This window comes from Alligator sinensis, unplaced genomic scaffold (assembly GCF_000455745.1).
Source record: "Alligator sinensis unplaced genomic scaffold, ASM45574v1 scaffold738_2, whole genome shotgun sequence".
Lineage (NCBI taxonomy): Eukaryota > Metazoa > Chordata > Crocodylia > Alligatoridae > Alligator > Alligator sinensis.
In genome coordinates this window covers 1,142,993-1,162,852 of record NW_005842442.1, presented here as the reverse complement: position 1 = coordinate 1,162,852, position 19,860 = coordinate 1,142,993, and the positions used below count along the sequence as shown (strand labels likewise).

Below are 19,860 nucleotides of genomic sequence, written 5' to 3'. Positions count from 1 at the left end.
GGGCCTTCCTTTTACTCCCTATATATCTAAAAAACAATTTTTTGTTCTCCTTAACTTGGGATGCCATCCTCAGCTCCATGGTAGCTTTGGCCATCTAACTGCCTCCCTACAAGTGCGAGCAGAGGAGGTATACTCCTCTTTAGTAATCTCTCCCCGTTTCCACTTTTTATATGCCCCCCTTTTTGCCCATAGGCTGCTCTGGATTTCTCTGGTCAGCGAAGGAAGCCTCTTGGCCCCTTTCCCTCTTTTTCCCCGCATCGGGATCATCTCCCTCTGTGCCCGAAGGATCATTTCCTTAAGGCACAGACACCCTTCCTGGGCTCCCATCTCTTCAAAACTCTTACTCTGCAGTTCGTCCTTGACTAAACGCCTGAGTTAATTGAAATCAGCTTTCCTAAAGTCTAGCACTTTCACCCTACTAGTTACCTTACCCACTCGACGTCTTATGATAAATTCTATTATTTTGTGATCACTGTCCCCCAGGTGACCACCGATCTGTAGGTCTCCTACCATGTCATCCCCCATTGCCAATACCAGGTCCAGTAAGGCATTCCCCCTAGTGGGACCATGTACCTCCTGCGTCAGATGTAGGTCCTATACACAGGATAGGAACCTGCGTGAACGGTGGGACTTTGCTGTCTGCGTCTCCCAGCAGATGTGTGGGTAGTTTAGGTCCCCCACGACTACCGCCTCCCTAGTTTTTATGGTCTCTGAGAGCTGCCTCAGGAGACTCAAATCTAGTTCTTGCCCTTGGTGTAGGGGTCTGTAACAGACCCCTACCACCAAATCCCTTTCTTCTTGACCTCCATGTAACCTGACCCACAATCCTTCTACTTTTTCCTCCTCCGATTCCGTTTTGATAAGGGTCAATGTATATCACTCATTGACATAGAGCGCAACCCCTCCCCCTCTCTTCTTATACTATTTATGTAATTATGTTATGTATAGCAATTATGAAATCTAGTTATGTAACTATGTCTTTTTTTTAAAGATGAATTTTTGTTGCATAAAGTTACTGACTAAAATGATTGTACTTAGAGCAAACCATGTTAGAGGGACATTATAGTTAACATAGTCACTGATAAAAACAAGAAGATTCACAATTCAGGAGGATCTGAGTGGGAGATATGCTGCATAAAGTAACTAGGAAAAAGCAATCTCAACAGCAGTATTTGCACTGTATAATAGGCAAGCATAGCAAGAGTTTTGTTCCCCCTTAGTTTAGCCAGTTTGTGTTACAAAAGTAACATGCTGGCAATGTGGTTTGTGTGTGAGTTATTGTATAGTGCTGTTAACAGTGCAGTGTGTCAGCTGAATCAGAGTGCTGAAAATGTATAGCTCAATAATTTGATTTATTTTTAGCTCTTATAATGCCCCTGTCTGGCCTAGATGCTGCTAAGCAGTCTTCTTTTTGCCTGAAAACCTGAAGGTCAATTTGAAGTCACGATCATATAATAGTTCTTTTTATATCAACACCTGGGACTGGCCTTGGGGGATATTCCTTAATCTTCTGGAGCTGACAGAACAGAATCTGACTAAGATTATAAAAGCATACAACAAAACTACAAGTTTTATTACTTCATATCAGGGAACTTCTCAACAATGAGAGCCTTCTTTTCTGAGGAGTTATGGCTGATCAGCATTTCAAGAAATCAGTCCACAGTTATCTAATCAGCCAGGAAATTGGGTAACTATTTCCTTATCTCCTACACAGAGAAATACTCACAAAACTATTCTGAAAAATGTTGTTTAAAAGTTTTAAACCTAAAGATATTTGCCTCGCTTCAAAGCTGCAATTTAGACGAATCAGAGACTTCAAATTCATGCAGTTGCCTGGCTAGCTTTAGCAGTCCCAATGACTGCACTTGGAACTGCTCTGAGCTTTGTTGAATAAGGGCCAGATTTTATGCTTACGAATGAAATGCAGCTAGAAAGATGTCATTTTGTATGTTCATCGTTTGCTATTGTTGGTTTGATTTTTATTACCAAGCCTTGGTTATGAGTATTTTAGAAATACTTGTCTCTTGTCTTGGAGTATGCCATAGATATAGTTTATTATAGTCCCTATTCAAGTCTAACTCTGCTCACAGTCAAATTAACAGTTTGGTTTTGGCTTTGGAGTCAGATGTTAATGTGATTGGATGTCTATGAGGAGATACAATGCTCAAAGAAGTTGCTTACTGTTGTGCCTCGGAAGGGTGTAATTTTAGGTCCAGAAGCCCCTTTTGGAATTCATTAAAAACGCTAAGGGACTGATGTCAATTTTTTTTGCCTTGCTGCTTACTTTAATACTTTAATATTTTTTGAGTCCATGGAAAGACTTGTCTCTTTCTGACAATCAGTGCCAAGGCCCTATGTGAACCTGTCAGTGCAAAAATGTGTATAAATTGGTCTGTTCTCTTGGAAAGATTGTCACAAAAGATGAATAAAAAGGACTCTATCTATCTATCTATCTATCTATCTATCTATCTAGTGGATTCTGTCTTCTAGGGAGAATCTAGTTTAGCACCTCTGGAAAGTATAATGCGAAAAATAAGAAATCACAGTAAGAGAGAGTTCTACCAAAAGTCTAATTAGGGTGAGAGATATCTACAGTGAAATATGACACTACTAATTTTTCAGAAAGGGCTGTCAGACAAAATAGCTGTGCTGTCTATTTGTCCTAGGAAGTTTCAGGGTGTCACACACACAGGGACATCCAGAGAAAATAATGGTTGAAATGTGTATGGCACCTACTGTACATTATAAAAGGCGTATTTTCATGGTAAAGAACATGGAAAGAAACTTCAAAGTGTAAAAATTCACTGAGATTATGGGCATCTGATCACTTAGAGCACGAGTCTGGCACCCTTCCACAAAAATTGAGCAACATCCTGCTTTGACCCAGATTATACTACTCTGATTTATCTTTGGCAGTTTATTATTCTGTGAATACACGTATTAAGGTCAGTGGTACTTCACATGGAGTGAAGTGCTTGGAAATGAAAGTAAGTGCATTATAATCCAGACTTTTCTGAATAGATTAATTTAAAACACATGCTGGAATATATTATCTTTTCCACAATATTCTACAATACTCCTGCCAATATAGATTGGTAGAGATTACATCCATATTGTTGCCCATCTACATCTTACATTCCAACCATTATACTACTTAACTACTTGCTGACATCTCTGCCTTTATTTTTTCCTTCAACACCTTGTACTAGTATTAGTTCTAGTACTTCTAAGATCCTTTTTTCTTCTTAGATATTCCCAGTATTGTGCCAGTTTGTACATCTAGCAAAGGCATAAACAGCATTTTTAGTGCTATCATTAGGCATTATGTTTCAAAGATTGCATAGACATTAGGGCTGGAAGGGAGCTCAGGAGATCATCAAGTCCAGCCCCCTCCCCCAAAATAAAAAAGACATGTTCTATGTCTTTAATATTTAGGAGTTGGAAAATGCTATATATAATTATTTTCTCTTTTCCCCATCTTGCTTTTCTTTACTGTTGTGTTCATTTTTATTCCTTCTTCTCATTTGCCTGCTAAACCACTCCCTTTTCTCACTTCCTGTTAATCTTCTTTCATCCTTTTTTTTCCTCCGGCCTATGTTGTCCTTTTAAAAATGTTATTAATTCTCATTACGTCACGTTTTCCTTCTTTCCACCTTACTCTGTCTGCTCCACCCCACTTTTCCTTTTTTCCTTGTTTTCATTCCCTGCATGTGCCTGGATGCAGCCTAAGAATATGATAGAAAATGATGGAACTATTTCCCATCCCTTGTCTAGTCAGTGGGGGCCAAGCTTTTTCACAGGAATGCCACAAATTAAGCCTTGCACCCTCCCCAACTCTGATCACCTTCCCTGGACCCATTTGATGCTGTTTTCTGCTTCCTGCCCTGTACTCCCTGCTTTAGTTACCATTATGCTTTCTGATCCCAGACCTATCTGTTGCTGTGCTGCCTGCCCTCTCCCCAGGGCTGTCACATGCCACACACAGAGGTTACCTGTGATACTTGTGGCACCTGTGCTGCAGGCTGGTTGTCCCCATTCTAGGTAATTTTGGAAAAAGTAGCTCATTCTGTCTTATGACTTATACTATTGCGACAAGTCTTACTGTTAGCAGTGCATCAAATCCCAGACTCTGCAGAGCGAGGTTGTCCTGCTCAGGACAGTGCATGGGTAGGTAACATTACTGTATGGCATTGGTTTATAGACACAGAAAGCAGATAAAGTAATCAATATATCAGACCACAACACTAGAAAGCAGCTTTTGCAGTAATGAAAAAGGAAGAAATGAAAGCAAAGAGATGTATGCATGGCGGATGAAAGACAGATATTGAAGTGTGAAGAGAAAGAAGGATGAGAGTAACAGTAGAACATAGTACTGGAGATGACCTTCAGTAATTGAGACTAGCCCACTACGATTTCAGGTGACTATGTTATGTGTCTGAACCTCAAGCTAAAAACCATTTAAGTTTCCTGCTATCACTACTTTTGTTAGAATCTGATTGCAGATCCTCACTTCTGTGATGGGTAGAAACCTTTTTCTTATTTGCAGCCTAAAGCATTCTTGGGCAGTTTATACCCATTTATTTTTGCATCAGCATTGTCCTTTACCTTAACTGGCTCTTCTTTCTTTATGGAGTTGTTTGATATACTTTAACCCTGAACAAAATACAGAAGGGCTTCCCCAATTTAAGCATATCTTTGACTTGTTATCTTTTGTGACATTTTTGCTATATCCTATTGTTCATCTCTCCACTATGTTCAAACCTCCCATAGACACTTCTTTGCTGGTCTAGAAACCTGAAAATCTGCTGCATTTACCAGAGCACAAAATGGGAAGAGGTGTAGAACCTGATTTTCAAAGGAATTTATGCTTTTTAACATGCAGATAGATACCCAGTGGGATTTTCAAAAGTGTCAGCACACCTAACATCCATTACAATCAAGCTGAGTTAGGTATGTCAACGCTTCTGAAAAATCCAGTCAAATTAATTTTTGAAAATTTTACTCCTAGTGAAATTCAAAAGAAAACAAGTTAAGATACATTTTTTTATGAGCTGTAGTGGTGTTGGTATATATGGACCTAAATTAAATTTGCTCATGTATGAAATGAAGCTGTCTCGCAAAGCATGTTATCTAGTTTATTGGCTTGATGTATAGCTTGTCTAAATAGGTCTAGTAATACTGACTTCAGTGGAGCTACGTCTGTTTTACAGTCACTGAAGATTTGGTCCTGCACCTAGTTATGTAGTATAGGCAGCAGAAATAAGGGAAAAGACTGGGAAGTGAAGGCAATAATGGAGAAAGGATTAGTTGTGCATCCCTTGAATTCCCTGTGGTTATGGCAAATGGTAGATTTTCAATGTTTGTTACATTAATTTCACCCTGAAAACTGTATAATAGAGTTCTCGGAAGCTACTAAGTTAATAGAGACATAACCTAACATCAAATTAAGTTGGAAGTGTTCTGTGAAATGTTCAGATTTCACAAAACATTTCAAGTTTAATTTTAAGTGTACTGAGTATCAATGTTCCAAACAGATCAAGCTGATCTGAACCATTTCTATTGGACCTCTCATAATATCTACATTGTTTCGGGGATAAGTGAAAATTAAAAAAAAAACAAAAACCAAAACCTCTAGTCATAACAAAACCATTAGGAGATAGAAACTGAGTATTTTGGCACTAATTAGCCCCTCCAAAAAGTCAGTCAAGATTGGCTTGTGCCTATGTACCTTATAAAAACTAGGTTTTTTAATGTAATTTGACTTTTTGCAGCTAATACAGCCAATACAGCTGTATTAGCTGTAAAAAGATTTCTATGTATAACAAGTTTGAATAATTTAAAATATGTCAGAATGGATCTAGAAGACATTAAATGTTTCACAACTAGCCAAGAAGGACAGTACAGTGGTTGCAGGTTCATGTTAGTTATCTGAGGGGAAATATATGAAAGATAAAAATCCAATTACTTTTTAGACACAAACTGATCTTAAGATAAAACTCATACATTTCTTTTATCTCTGTTTCTTCTGTAGAATGGACAACATGTTTCTTTATATTCCCATCAAGGGGAATGAGGAGCATGGAAACTGTCTAGTATGGCAGCAGTGTAAAGTGACTTTAATTTAGTTGAGAGAAGAAAACAGGTCAGTATACAGTGAAAGGCTATCTTAGATGAGATCCTCCCTATGCCATTAATAGCTCCATGAATGTTTATAAAAAGCTGTTCTCACCTTAGTAATCTGTCATTGGTTAAGTCTTAGGGTCTGGCCCTGTAACTACTGAAATGGTCAGCTCTCTGTGGCCAGGACTGCTATTTTCTGTTCATCACTTAGCATACTCGGCTATTTTGATCATCACTTAGCACACTGGGCTCTTGGTCACAATAATATGTAGGTGCTAATGGAATACAAATAACAATCTTCAGTATTTATATGAAAGACATTGGAAAGACTTCTACTGATTTCAGTGAGCATTGAATCAGGTCTTGAATGATATGCCTACATCTCTAGGGCTAGATGCAAAGCAGCACTTAGTAACTAAGTAACTTAAGTGGGATCTAAATGCAGCTTAGGTGTGTGTGGAAAAAAAATCCTGAAAGTCCCACTCAGCTGTCACCTGACCCCTGAGGACCTAAATGCCTTAATTTTTTACTTGAAAGTTTCCCATGTGCCTAAAATGACACCTCTGCATATGCTCAGAATTGCAACAGTCTTAACAGGAATAAGCAACTAGGGGCCTAGATTGTTCCTAAGTCTACCGAGGATCTATAAATTAGGTATTTCTCTGCCTGAGTTTCCTGAGAAGATTAATTTAGTAGGCATTTTCAGCATCACAAAAAAGCTGTGGGTTGGTGCGACTACTCAGTAACTTGTATAAACAATACTAAGTTGTTTAAAAATTGTTTATAAACTAAATAACGACTGTGCAGTCAGCATCTCATGTAGATGCAGCCACAGAGTATTGCTGGCATTGGATTACAATAAATGAAATCATCAAACATTGTAAACAGCAGACTATGACCAGTCATCTTTGCACTGTAAATCATTGAAGAGGTTTTCACAATTTATTATATTTTGGAGAAAAATAGAGCATTTTTGGACAATTTAGCAATACATTTTCTAGACCAGAGGTGTCAAACTCATCCCATGGTTGCAGGCTGGATCCTGACCTCAGGGATCCTCCGGGGCTGGATTTGGACCTTGGGACTCTTCCCAGGCCAGATCCATGGGAACAGCTGCAGTGCATCCAATGGTGGTGGCAGCAGGAGTGCAGAAGCAGCGGTAGTAGGGCTCAGGACTAGCAGCAGTGGGAGCTCTGGGCACAGCAGCAGTGAGGATCTGGGTGTGGCAGGGCAAGTGCATGCTTTATCTGTACAGCCCTCTCTTGTCCCCATGTTACTGATGGCAATGTCCACTGGGGCCTAGGAGATCAGAAATCTCTGGAAGGTCACAACCCCCTAACATCACCACCCAATTTCTGGTACCCTGCCTTTAGGTCAGTGGGCTGGATAGAACAGCTCTGTATGCCACATCTGGGCCACAGGCTGTACATTAGACACCACTGTTCTAGACCATCACACCTAGAAATAAAGACACTTACAGAGTACAAAATTTGTTAAGCACAATGCTTGAGGACTATGTAAATCATTCACCTTTAGCAAGATTTCAGGATGAACAGGGTAACAATCTGTTGCATATGTTGATAATGTGAAAAATAAATTTTATAGAAGTAAAATATAAAGTAGGAATTCTGGGGGAAAAGGTTGTAAACCAGCTCTTACCTGGGTAACCTTCTCTGTTACATTGTGCGTTCTCTCTTTCACCTTAGGTGCAATAATTGTTTTCTCTGAAGAAGGAGGAGATGAAGATTTTTTTTCAGTTTTGATATCTGAAAAGTTCAGGGTGAGTTGAGGAATTTTGTTGATGGTGCTGTATTTGTTGAGATTTGAATCTGATGTGGATCCCAGTAGACTTGACTTGATATGATTAAAAGGCCCTAAAATGGGAAATTGTACTTAATACTTGACAAATGGAGAGAAATAAAGAAAATGTCCACAAAGCTTAAGTGATATATCACAGAAATATGTATTTAAAATAGTATATTTGATACTATTTTACTATACAATTTGTTAATATTAGTAATAGTCTGGATAAAAAGAGAATTCTAACTATTAAAGTTTTGCTATTACATGTGTACACAATTACTTCCCTGCTACCCCACCACACACCTTACAATAATACATATAGAGTCAATGAATAGTAAAGTTGATGGAAGCTGTGTATATCTCTGCATAAGAGTTTTGAACCTGCTTGGTGTACTACATCACTATATAGGTTTATTTGTACAGGGATGCCTGTGCTAGCTGGATGCTCATAAGTATTCACTTTTCATTCTTTTGGCCTTCTAAACACCCAAGTCATGGGGGCATTCAGATCTCACTAGTTGGATACTCACTAGGCACACACTTATGTTGTAGCTTTTGTCTGTAAGATAACAAATTCCAAAAGCACTTCAGTGAATTAAGTAACATTATTTGAATATTTGCTCTCCTTTCAAATGTTGTATTTTAAACAGCAGTCAATTAACTGAACACAGACATGGTAAAAAACTATTAGTCATCTATTCACAGATAATTATAATGGAGAGAGACGGAAATGGCAGAATTTTTGAAAGAAAAGGTTAGTGTGATTGTACTAAAAACTTTTATTTATTCATTTCACTAAGGCATTTTAAAACTTGTGTCTGTCTTCATTTCCTAATTTATTAATAAACATGACATCCAGGACCATGGCTATGATACATCCATTGTGATATTTAATGTCTCTTATGTCCTTATTTGCATATAGATTCCAAGGCCAGTATTGAAATGTCTCAGTATATGCCTTTATTTGGGCATAGCCCTGTCTAACCTTTGATGAGCTGCCTCTGTAGGGTAATCATAATGAACGGGTTAGGCTTTCAGGTTCTTTAAACAGACAATGGGGAGACTTTGGTATAGCAAAAATGATTCACGTGTAGGCCCTGGGCACTCTGTACAGAGAGTGTGGAGTATTAGGTACCTCCAAAGGGTAATTAAAAAAGCCTAGTCAACAGTTAAACCACAGTAATGTCTCTGGACTACCTTCCCTAGAGATATGGCTCCTAGACCCTAGGGATTTAGAGGGAATTTCAACCCCTCTCTCCTACTTCCCACAGACTAGAACTCAGAAATCCTTCAACTCAAAGGACTGACATAATCACTAGGCCACAGAGATAAACTCCCTCTTACTTTTGTACACAGTATTGTCTGTGCATTTTTCATTAAGGACTCAGTGGTGAAAGATAAAGAACTCTGTCAGCAAAGAGCAGAACCCAGAACCTCCCATCCAAGGAGGGATTTTTAACCAGTTGACTGAAGAGAACTGCTCTCTCTTGTTTGTCTTTCTTCTCACCCAGCAGCTCTTTCACACTTAGTTGCCCCATGGCTCAGATGGAAGAGGAGGGATGGAGACTGCCCTAACCTCACCTCACCTCTTAACTTATAGTTTATAATATTTATAATATTCATAACACATATATGTATGTATGTTTGTTTATACACACACACACACACATATATATATATATTAAGGCTGTGCGAAGCTTCAGTTGCTGATTCGATTCGGCGGAGATTCAGCCTGATTCAGTGGATGAATCTCTGAATCTGAATTGAATCAGGAGATCCTTTAATCTCTCCGAATTGAAATGGAACCCTCCAAATCTATTCGAAGAGATTTGGAAAGATTCGGACATAGAGGCAGCTTTAAATGTTTTTTCTCCATACCTTTAGGTAATGGGCTCGTGAACACTGTGATGCTGGGGCACATGGAGTGTCCCACAGAAGCATGGCGGGGGGCTCCCCAGTGCACTCAGCAGCAGACCCGGAAGTGGACCAGGAGCCCTTTGGTTCACTTCTGGGTCTGTGCCCCCCAGCTTGGTGACGGGTGCCTCCTGGGTATGGTGGGGGGCAGCCAGGGTCCCCCTGCAGCCAATCACCAAGTCGGGGAGGCACAGGGTGGCCCCCAGTGTGCTCCCTGGCAGTCCTAGAAGTGGGCCGGAAGTACTTCCGGTCCACTTACGGCTTTGCCACTGAGTATGCAGGGGGTCCCCCTGTCCTCCTGTGGGATGCTACTTCACCCCAGCATCACAGCATTCACGAGCCATGCCTGGTACCTCGAGGTATGTAGAAAAAACATTTAAAGCTGTGTCTATGGCTGAATCTCTGATTCTCCAAATCAGCATCGAATCTTCAGATTCAGATTCAGCTGAACCAAATTGGGGACAGTGATCTGAATCAGTGAATTGAATCAATGTTCCTGATTTGGGCTGAATCTGAATTGAATGTGTCCCGTTTCTCACACCCCTAATATATCTAACTTTGCTAGAGTCAATAAAAATAACTTGGGATGAATTGACACAATAAACTGTATAGGACCCTGGAGATTCTGGCACTTAAATCAAGTCATCCTATTAATTTAAAATGAAAATATTCAAATAACTTGTCTAAATTAGCAAACTATTTTTTCATAGAATAGTATGTTTAACCTTAAAGCACATTGTATAGGTTAAAGTCAAATCTAAAGCCTACAAATTATGTTCTGTTTTTATGTAAGTAAAATTGCTAAAAGAATTTTGGAAATGTTCATTGAATGTAGATATTCATTAACACATGGTCTGCATTTCATGTGCTTAAGCTCCCAACAGTGGACCAGAACCTGATCTTCTTATTGTATTTTTATTCATGTTGTAGGCAAAGCTGGTGTTGACTTCAGTTGAGTAGGGAGCTCAACATTTGACTTATGTGGACATTGTGGAATGTTTCTACAAAACTTCTGTTTGAGAACTAATTTTCCAAAGTGTTGCTATAATTGTTATTCCCAACAAGATATTGTGAGACACGGGGATTCCTATAATATTGTCAATTGACACTCCATTTACCTTTTAGTGTTCTGTGTTATTTTAATAAGATTCAAGACAATTGGTTTTAAAATTATATAATTCAACTGCTTTATGAAATAGCAGTTTGAAGACAGGACTTTTCCATACTGCACAGAGGTATTTGCACTGATGCCAGATATGTAGCTGATTGTTACATAATTTATTCTTTCATTATAAATTTGGTTTGGTAAGCAAAAAAACCTATGCTTTCTACAGAATAATTTGTTTTAAAGAGCAGAACAAGAGGAGAGAACTGTACATACGTTTAGAGATCATGGGAGATCTCTAACACTGATTAGAGATCCAATAACTGTCTTAGGATGCAGTACTGGCCTCACTGAAGTCAATAGGAGCTTTCCTACTGATGACAGTGATCCAGGATTTTGCCCCTTGCACCATTCTGCCCAGACTAGGAGAGTTCTATGTGTCACAACCCAGTGATTTTGGTGCCTCGGCACGATGGAATTTTCCCGCCACATGAGAGCCTCTTGCACAGCAAAGGTTTTTGTTGCAACAGAAAAACCTCGGTGCAAGAGAGTTCCCGCCATTTGAATGCAAATTTGTGTCCCGCTATTGGCCAGTTCTAAATTATTCCTACATGGCGGCTAGTAATTGGCTTGCTAGCCGTTTAAAATTTCGTGCGACTTCCGCCCAAGTCGGAGAACTTTGAGCACGCTGCAGAGTGCCTCTAAAGAGATCTGACTTGTGGCTGAGCTGATCGATAGACTGATCACCTATCGATTCTTCTCCCCGTCGCCGAGCGCAATCCTTGACGTACCCTTTCCCCACCGGCTTAATTTGTGGACGGATTAGCTGGCCTGAGCCTTGCCAGCTGGAGCAACTCACATAGTTGTTCAAACGACCGGACCATCTGTGTTGCGGCTACAAGCGGCGTAAGTAAAGTTTTTGCAACCATTAAGCTTTGTCTGTCTCTCCCTTCACCAGCCCGCCCAGCGAACGAGTAAATTCTAAAATCCCCTCGAGTCGGCTCCGGCCGTCCGAGACACTATGTTTGCAGAGGGGAATAACTCTGGATACTTAGAGCACTGTAAGGATTTTTGGGAGCGATATCTTTTGTTGGACCAACTGCATGGTTGGGATATAGTCAGATGAGCTTTTGTGTATAAGGCATTTTTCATCAGGTCCCCATAATTCCTGGACCATCATCACTCTAACATTTCCATAGGGACATTTAAGGTATGCAAGACTCATAGGCTACAAAAAGATGTCAACTTTGTGATTGGATTAGTTGGGCTGGTGTGCATCCTGGCAGAGCTGATCTGATAGATGGGCACCTGGGGCTACTCTCCTGCAGGATCAGAGCATTCCTGGGGATTCAGGAACATGATCCTGTGGAACAGGGGCCCTGAGTACATGGCTCTCACCCAGGGCATGAATCCACACCCAGGGACTGGGTATCTGAAGCCCCTGGAGTGTCTGCCTACGGCAGCTTGAGAGCCCGGACAGCTCTGGGCTATCTGCACTCTTGCACCATAAATAAACAGACATCTGTTGTGAAAAGGAAGCACAAACTATTAATAGGAATAATTGTGCTCACAATTTGTGGTATCTGTGGCCCATTGAGAAGCAAGGACATCTATTTGCTCAGTTTGTTTGTAGCATAAACATTTTTATGGCAGCATATAGAGTTTAGGTCCCCCTATCACTAGGTAGCAGCTGATCAGGGATTTGGGGTTTAAGTGTCTCATTTCCAACTAAGTCCTGCTTTAGGCATCTAAGTCTTTCTTGGATCTGGTCCTTAAATCTTTTATCGGATCAACCCCAAGTGAATTAACTCTGTCTATGAAATAGCTTTATTACAGTGATTCTTTTTGTTGAGGATTGTCACAACCTATGATGTATTAGAGCTGTTTTCAACTGCACACTAGAATATAATCTTGCTTTTTATCCTTTGGCTTTAAAAACAGATGCAAGGTATAATATCTGATTGATGGTGAATTAATATTAGATCATTAAAGACATTACTGGCTTAAATGTAGCCTAGGCTGGTAGTTTCTAAAAAATTACTACCATCTGACAGATACTTTATTCATTTACTAAATGGACAGATGGCCATACCAGGAAGGAGGGGGAAAAAGCAAAGCAAAGGAAAACTAGAAAAAAACCACCATAGATACTACTTGGCACCCTGGTTGACAGTTTAAGCAGACATGTCAGGGACTAAATAATCATGGGGGATGAAAGGGCATTGCAAAGGGTGCCACTCTAGATCAGGTTTGAGATATAATTTCTGGGGCATTGTCACTAACTGTGCTGCAACTCTGCTATGTATTATAGTGGACTTTATACTCTCCTCAGTTGTCAGTCCATCACCTTTCACCAACAATAAATTCACTTACAAAATTGTTTTACAGAACAAAGACACTGTACTATATTTAAAACTTTGCTGACATACACAAGAAGCAAATGTAGTGACTTCATAGTTCACTGGTAATGAATTGCTTACAGAATCTAGCTCATGCATTGCATGCAGTTTAGAAAGGAGACATTTTACCAGGTACACAAACTTTTGCAGCATGCAAGAAGTCACAAACTAAATGGTTCCCAAGTGTAGCTACAAATATTGCAACTGAACTCATTTTTTGGATGTATTTTGCAATAAGTGTTTTCTAGAAGTGGAAGAAGAAGAAGATAGGGAATTAAATCCAAATTGCATATGAAAACATAGCTACCATTTCCTACCATTGTTCTGGTGAACAGAAATAATCTCTGACTATTAACATACACAACTAAGAATTAGTTCAACATGAAATTGGCAATGATGTTCATGCATGCACATTTTAATAACTACATTAAGCTTGAAACCATACCCCCTGCCATCCAGGAGCGTGAAACTAGTTTTAAGGAGACAAAAGAGGAATAAGTGAAGAGGCTTCTACATGGGTCCTGATCATTATTTAATTTTCTTTACTTGTAAAGCGATTAAATATAGTGGAACTGAGTTCCTTGTAACAATTGATTGTTTATTAGGGCACTCTTTTCACAGGTAAAAATCCTTGTGGCTTCAGTAGGTGTTTTACCTGCATAAGAACTGCATCACTGAGTTAGTTAGATCACTTACTCTCTGCTTTAAGAAATATTTTTAAAAGAATAAGTATGATCATTGTTTAACTATTCCTTCACTTTTTCCAGGGAGTGGAAGTCAATAATCTGGGACACTGGTTGAGGGAGTAATAAAGTCTCCAACAAACTAAACAGGGATCATTTCAATAATGCATCCAGCTTTTTAAAGTCACCATGAGAATATTATATTTGTACATTTCATACAGCAGGCAAGTTATCATGCCAAAGGGTATGGCAGCTGGAACAGTGGATAGTACATTTTATATGAATACATTACCTTTTACATTGCGACCATTGTCTGGTTTTCAGCAGAATAAGAACAAAGAAAAGGAGACAAAAATTGAAAAAAAATCTAAAATCTACATCAAAAATGCAGAACATATTGGCTGAAACATGTATTTGATTGGAGTTAAAATATTTTGTATCAGCGTGATTGGATAGGCAGACTTCTAATTAATATGAAATCAGTTTTAATGTTTAACAACCTTCAGAAGTGATGAGGGCCAATATAAATACAGACAGTTTATACTAGCAGCAAGATTCCAATGCATTATTTCTCAGTTGTCTTGATTTTGAGAGTGTTATCTCAGCACTGAAGTTTGAGACAGCCATCAGCATATGAAGTGGCAAGGAATAAGGTTCTATTAAATAAGCATGTAAGGTCAGCTTTCTGAATATATTTAGAATATATTTAGACACCTAACAATGCACATGAAAGGATTTGGGTGTTTTATTGTTAACATTTAAGTATCTGGACTTCATGGCTGTATCTGCAGCCTTGAATTACGAATATAGATTTCCTCTATAGAGCATGGGGAATGTTATGTACCTCAGGGTGGGATTTACAAATCAACATGCTGAGCAGGGAGCTGCCCAAGATAGCCAATAGGGAAATACTGAGTTTGGGGGTGTCTTATATCTTGCCCTTATTCAGGACTTAGGTGTCTTACTCTGGGCAGCATTCTTCTTCAGCCCAGTGGATTTTCTCTGCTTAGGATTCAGAGCCCTGGACTATTTCCTGGTGTTAGGGGTATAAACCTATCTTTCTAGACACAACCAGATGATGATGAGGAGATACCATCACCTATTATATAACAGGCTACAGCACTGGGGAACAACCTTTGTGGCAGGTGTGTTACAAATTAGCCCCACATTACACGTATTAGGGCCTGTGTGTCACTCAGTCAGCTGTCAACTTTTAACTTTAACTAGTTAAAAAAAAGGTTAACTTTAACTTTTTTTAAAGTACACGTTAAAAGTTAAAAAAAAATTGAAAGCTGGCTTTCTCAGAGTTTTTCCTGACAAAGCCACTTCCTAGGACTTACATTGAATGATATTTCTTTATTGAAACTCTAGGACTTCTTGTTTGAGAGAGTAGGGTGCCTTCCTATGAGAGATGGTCGTTTGAGAACTACAAATCCCAGAGTTCCTTAGTTCATGCTGGCATTTTCTGTGCATTTGCAAAAGTCAACAGGGCAGCCAGTTGGCTGCAGGAGATGGAGAAGCACAAGCAAGCAGAGACATTGATCCCAATAAGAGTGGGAGCAAGTAGTGAGGATGAAGCAGATGATGACTTTTTAAATTTTAATGAAGATCAGAACCAGCAGCCCAGGGCCCAAGAATTTGAGCATTACTTCTCATCTGTGAGAAACTTATCTGAAATGTCACCTACTATGAAAAAACTATTCATTTGTTATAACACAAGCATCTCCTCATCTGCCCGTGTAGAGCGATTGTTCAGTAGTGGGGGCTTAGTTTCACAAGACAGAAGAGGAAAATTGTCAGACATAAATTTTGAAATGCAGCTTTTGCTGAAGTTCAATAAGCATGTTTCAACAGTTTCTGCTTTGCAGCTGAACATTCTTTTTCTCATTTAAACTGATTTTCTCATTTCAGTCTAATTTTGATTTTCAGACACTTTCATTATTTCTAATTCATATGTATTTCATACCCTTTTGTTACTTTTTGAGCAATACAAATTTAACAACAGAGGTTTTCTGTGGAAACAGCTTTCATTTGTCACCTGGCCATGGATATCTCCTTTTTGTTATTCTGGTATACTTATATGATGCATTGACTTTTACAAAGTACTTCACATGGAGAGGGTGAGAAGGATCTAACATTACATAGGTATTGGTAAATTGTTATTCTGAAAACTGTATGACAAGTATAGCATTGTTTTCAGGTAAAGCAGGGTGAGTTCCAAGTAAATTAATGTGCTTCTGTGGGCTTATGGAAAAGAAACCCACTCATTGCATTTGAAAATGAAAAATAACGGTACGAGGCAATTCACCATGTTTCACGCATTTCTCACAAATCAACTTAACTTTTAATTAGCTACTCTCTTTGTTACTTACCTTTTAACTAGTTGAAAGTGGAAATATTTAACTTTTAACTCAAGTTAATTTTAAAGGCTGCTAACTTTTAACTTTAACTAGTTATATTTTTCATAAACTTTTCCCATGACTGTAGGGATGTAAGTTCATTTTGCAGATCTACAGTCTAGGGTCCATCTTAAAAGTTTCCAGGTGCCTTAGAGCAGACCCAGTAAAGGACTTAAAGCCTACAAGTTAGGTTCTGCAGTGCCTAACTTATATGTAGTTGGTCTCTGCAGTCCCTGCATGCCTGACACAAGTCGTTTTGGTCTGTGGGTTACCACATTAGAAATCAGTGCATTAGTTTTTATATAAATATGGATTGTTATTTAAACAGGGTCATTTTCCACTGAAGTGACCTTGTAAAAGTAGGGATGCATGTGAATTGTGACTTCTGATTTCAGTAGCAAATAGACTTTATCTGTGAGCAAAATTATGGACCAGCTCCTCAGCCCCTGCTGTGGCCCAAGGGCAGTGACTAATATCCCTGGCAGACAGTTGGGGATTCCAATTGTGCTGGGAAATCCCAGCCAGCAGGGAGCTGGCTTCATGTCATCTTCTTTTATATTTTGGCTCTTCTGTGTAGGTGGTAAGTGTGGAGCATAACCCCACTGATGTAAATGGTGCCTGGTGGGCTGTTATCAATTGTGGAAAATTATAGCAGCACAGAGGAGTAGGGGAACACAGAGACAGTTTAAAGCTTCTCTCATGTCCTCAGCTCTAACAAGGAATCAGTCCAAAGATTTTTCCTAGCCCACCATATGGCCATGTTCTTCCTGTGTCATTCATTGTCAACAGTCATACAGATTCTTCAGGTTGAATCAGGCCCTCAGTTTTATCTGCTCAAAAATGCATTCATCTTTAGTTGATTGCACAGATGTTACTGACGGCACAATTGAAAGACAATAAATTTAGCTAAATGTATTTGAGACCTAAAGTGGCCTGGAAAATTTAATATTACTGGCACTAGCATTTGAGATGGAAAGTGTCCACCTTCAGTTTGAAAGCTGGTCAGGTTTCTAAACCAATTTCCACTCTTTTCACTTACAGACAGAGTAATATTGATATAAAATTAGTGAAATTCACTCAAATGAAGATATCTGTACTGCCACTTATACTTCACCTTTTAGCACAGAACTGAAAGCCAAAATAGTATGTATAACCTCAGTAGTTGTAAAGCACATAACGATAAGCAGCTGTATGGCATTAAACAATTTTGTAATCTCAAACACCCTTTCCTTCTATGCTGAGCAAATTTGAACCCAGCCAGATTCCTGCAGCTACCACTGAGCTCTATAACTTTCTTTTAGTTGTATTAGGTTTCTCTATTATCATTTGAACTGGAGGAAATAAAAGTGTTTAAAATCTGAAAACTACACTTTGATTTTAGTCAAGACAAAAATGTTCATTTCAGGTGGTTTTGTAACATTTCAAATTATTGACAGTCTAGTAGCATTTTAAATAGTTAAAGGAAATACATTATCCTGAGCTTTGGATTATCGTTAGAACAGAAATGTTGCTGATTAAGGAATCAAGATTTGACTCAACAAAATTGCGCATTATCTGCATTTACAATTTCATATGCTGCAGGTATATTACTTGTAGCATGTATCAAAATATCTGAACTGGGATGGGCCTCCTCATTGAACTCACATAAATAATCTTGTTGTATTAGATGGCTTTATGTTTTATTAATGCAAACAAAGGGAGTATGGCTTGACTCATTAGCTAGAAGTTTTACTATGAGGCGGGATTAGTGATGGTTATTAATCCTAATATAATCTAGAGTCATCCTGCTGGTTGAAACTATTCTGCGGCACATATTTAATGTTGCATATGTAATGTATAAAGCTTTGGCTCTTTTAATTTGAGTCGTCTCTTGCACCTGTACCAAGTAAAATAAAATGAAAATGCTCTTCACTTCTATCACTTTTACTTGGCACAAATATAAAGGACTGCACTAGGTACAAGGCAATGGAAAGTAGGTTTGTGTTTTCAGGTTATAATCTATTGCAATAGCCATACTAACTAGTGTACGGTCTTCTTAGTTTACTAAGTTTTCTCTCATTGTGGATTTAAATCAGGGAAAAGAGTTATCATGTGCAATCTAGCTAGAAAATACTTCCTTCTCCATGGAATTCTATTAATTAATTCAGACCAATAATGTTATAATACATTTGCATTGAATTAAAAATAGTAGCTGGGAATTATTTTAGTCAGAGCTCTGAAAATAAAAAGTCATCCTATCATTTTCTACAATTTAACTTCTATAGGAAGTGATTCTATTCATCATTAAACTTTCTTCCTGGCTCTAACAAAAGGCTGCTCAACATTTGGAAGTATTTAAGCTATGAATTATTTTTTTTCTAATGACCCAAACAAAATCCTAAAACAGATATTAGTGAACTATGGATATACTTGACTTCAGATTCTAATCTGATCTTTATAACTTGGCAGTGATTTAACCTGAAAACCAGCAAGATACAGTGTTTTGGGTTTAATTGAATTTTCAGGTTCATTTGAGCTGAAAAAAATCAGTCAGACTCCAAGACAAATAATAATGGGGAAATAATGCTTCTATAAATGTTCCAGCAAAACAAAAAAACCAAAATGTAATATACTGTTGTTATAATTTAGGAATGAATTCTTTCTAAAATATCTTTTCATGGAGGGCCAACTTCTGCTTTCTGCAACTGTAAATCAGGATAGCTTTAGTGAAGTAGAATTAATATAGATTTCCACTGATCTAGTTAAAGTAGAATTTTCTTTCAATTATATTATCATTAGTAAAGTGGCTTTTGAGGATACAAAAATATATTACATATGTATTCAGAATGCATGTTTAACATCTCGGCAAGGGAGAAGTTTGCTTTAGTTCTTTGGACTGCATAATGTAACATATTTTACAAATAACAGTACTGTAAAACTTTATAACACACCCACACAAATACAAATATTTACATAGCAAATATGAAGGCAAATATAAACTATATTTGCACAATGTATATAAACTGATATGTGTATGTATGCACACACACATATCAGTGTATATGTGTGTGTGTATGTATTGTGTATATATTATATATAATATATGTGTGTATGTATGCATATATCAGCACCCAGTGCTTTGCAAAAACAACATTTTGAATGATGACGTTATTTTAGCTGAGAACCATGTCACTGCCTCTATTGAGGCATGACATTTCTACCAGAAGAATCAGTGCTCTTCCAGTAGAAAGTCCCAGCATGCCAGTGTTCATTCAGTTTCTCACAAATGTGTCCTATCCACGAGAAAGATCCTCCACCGTGACACCTGCAAGATCTTGCCTGTGAGAATTTCTCTCACTGGAATGAACAACTGTCTGCTCAACTCTTCTGTAACTGGGCAGAATGATGCAGCAGCTTACCCTGCGTCTTCTCCAGGCCAGGGGGATCCTGGTCTGGTG

At 38.5% G+C, this 19,860-nt stretch overlaps 1 protein-coding gene across 1 annotated transcript in view; it reads right to left on the bottom strand.

Annotated features, from left to right (window-relative positions):
• Window positions 1-19,860, bottom strand: part of KCNH7 (potassium voltage-gated channel subfamily H member 7) — a 390,758-nt gene that overhangs the window by 119,299 nt on the left and 251,599 nt on the right. The window contains exon 5 of the mRNA XM_025212042.1: window positions 7,780-7,994. Within this exon, the coding sequence (XP_025067827.1) occupies window positions 7,780-7,994 (215 nt within the window). The remainder of the gene's footprint in view (window positions 1-7,779; window positions 7,995-19,860) is intronic.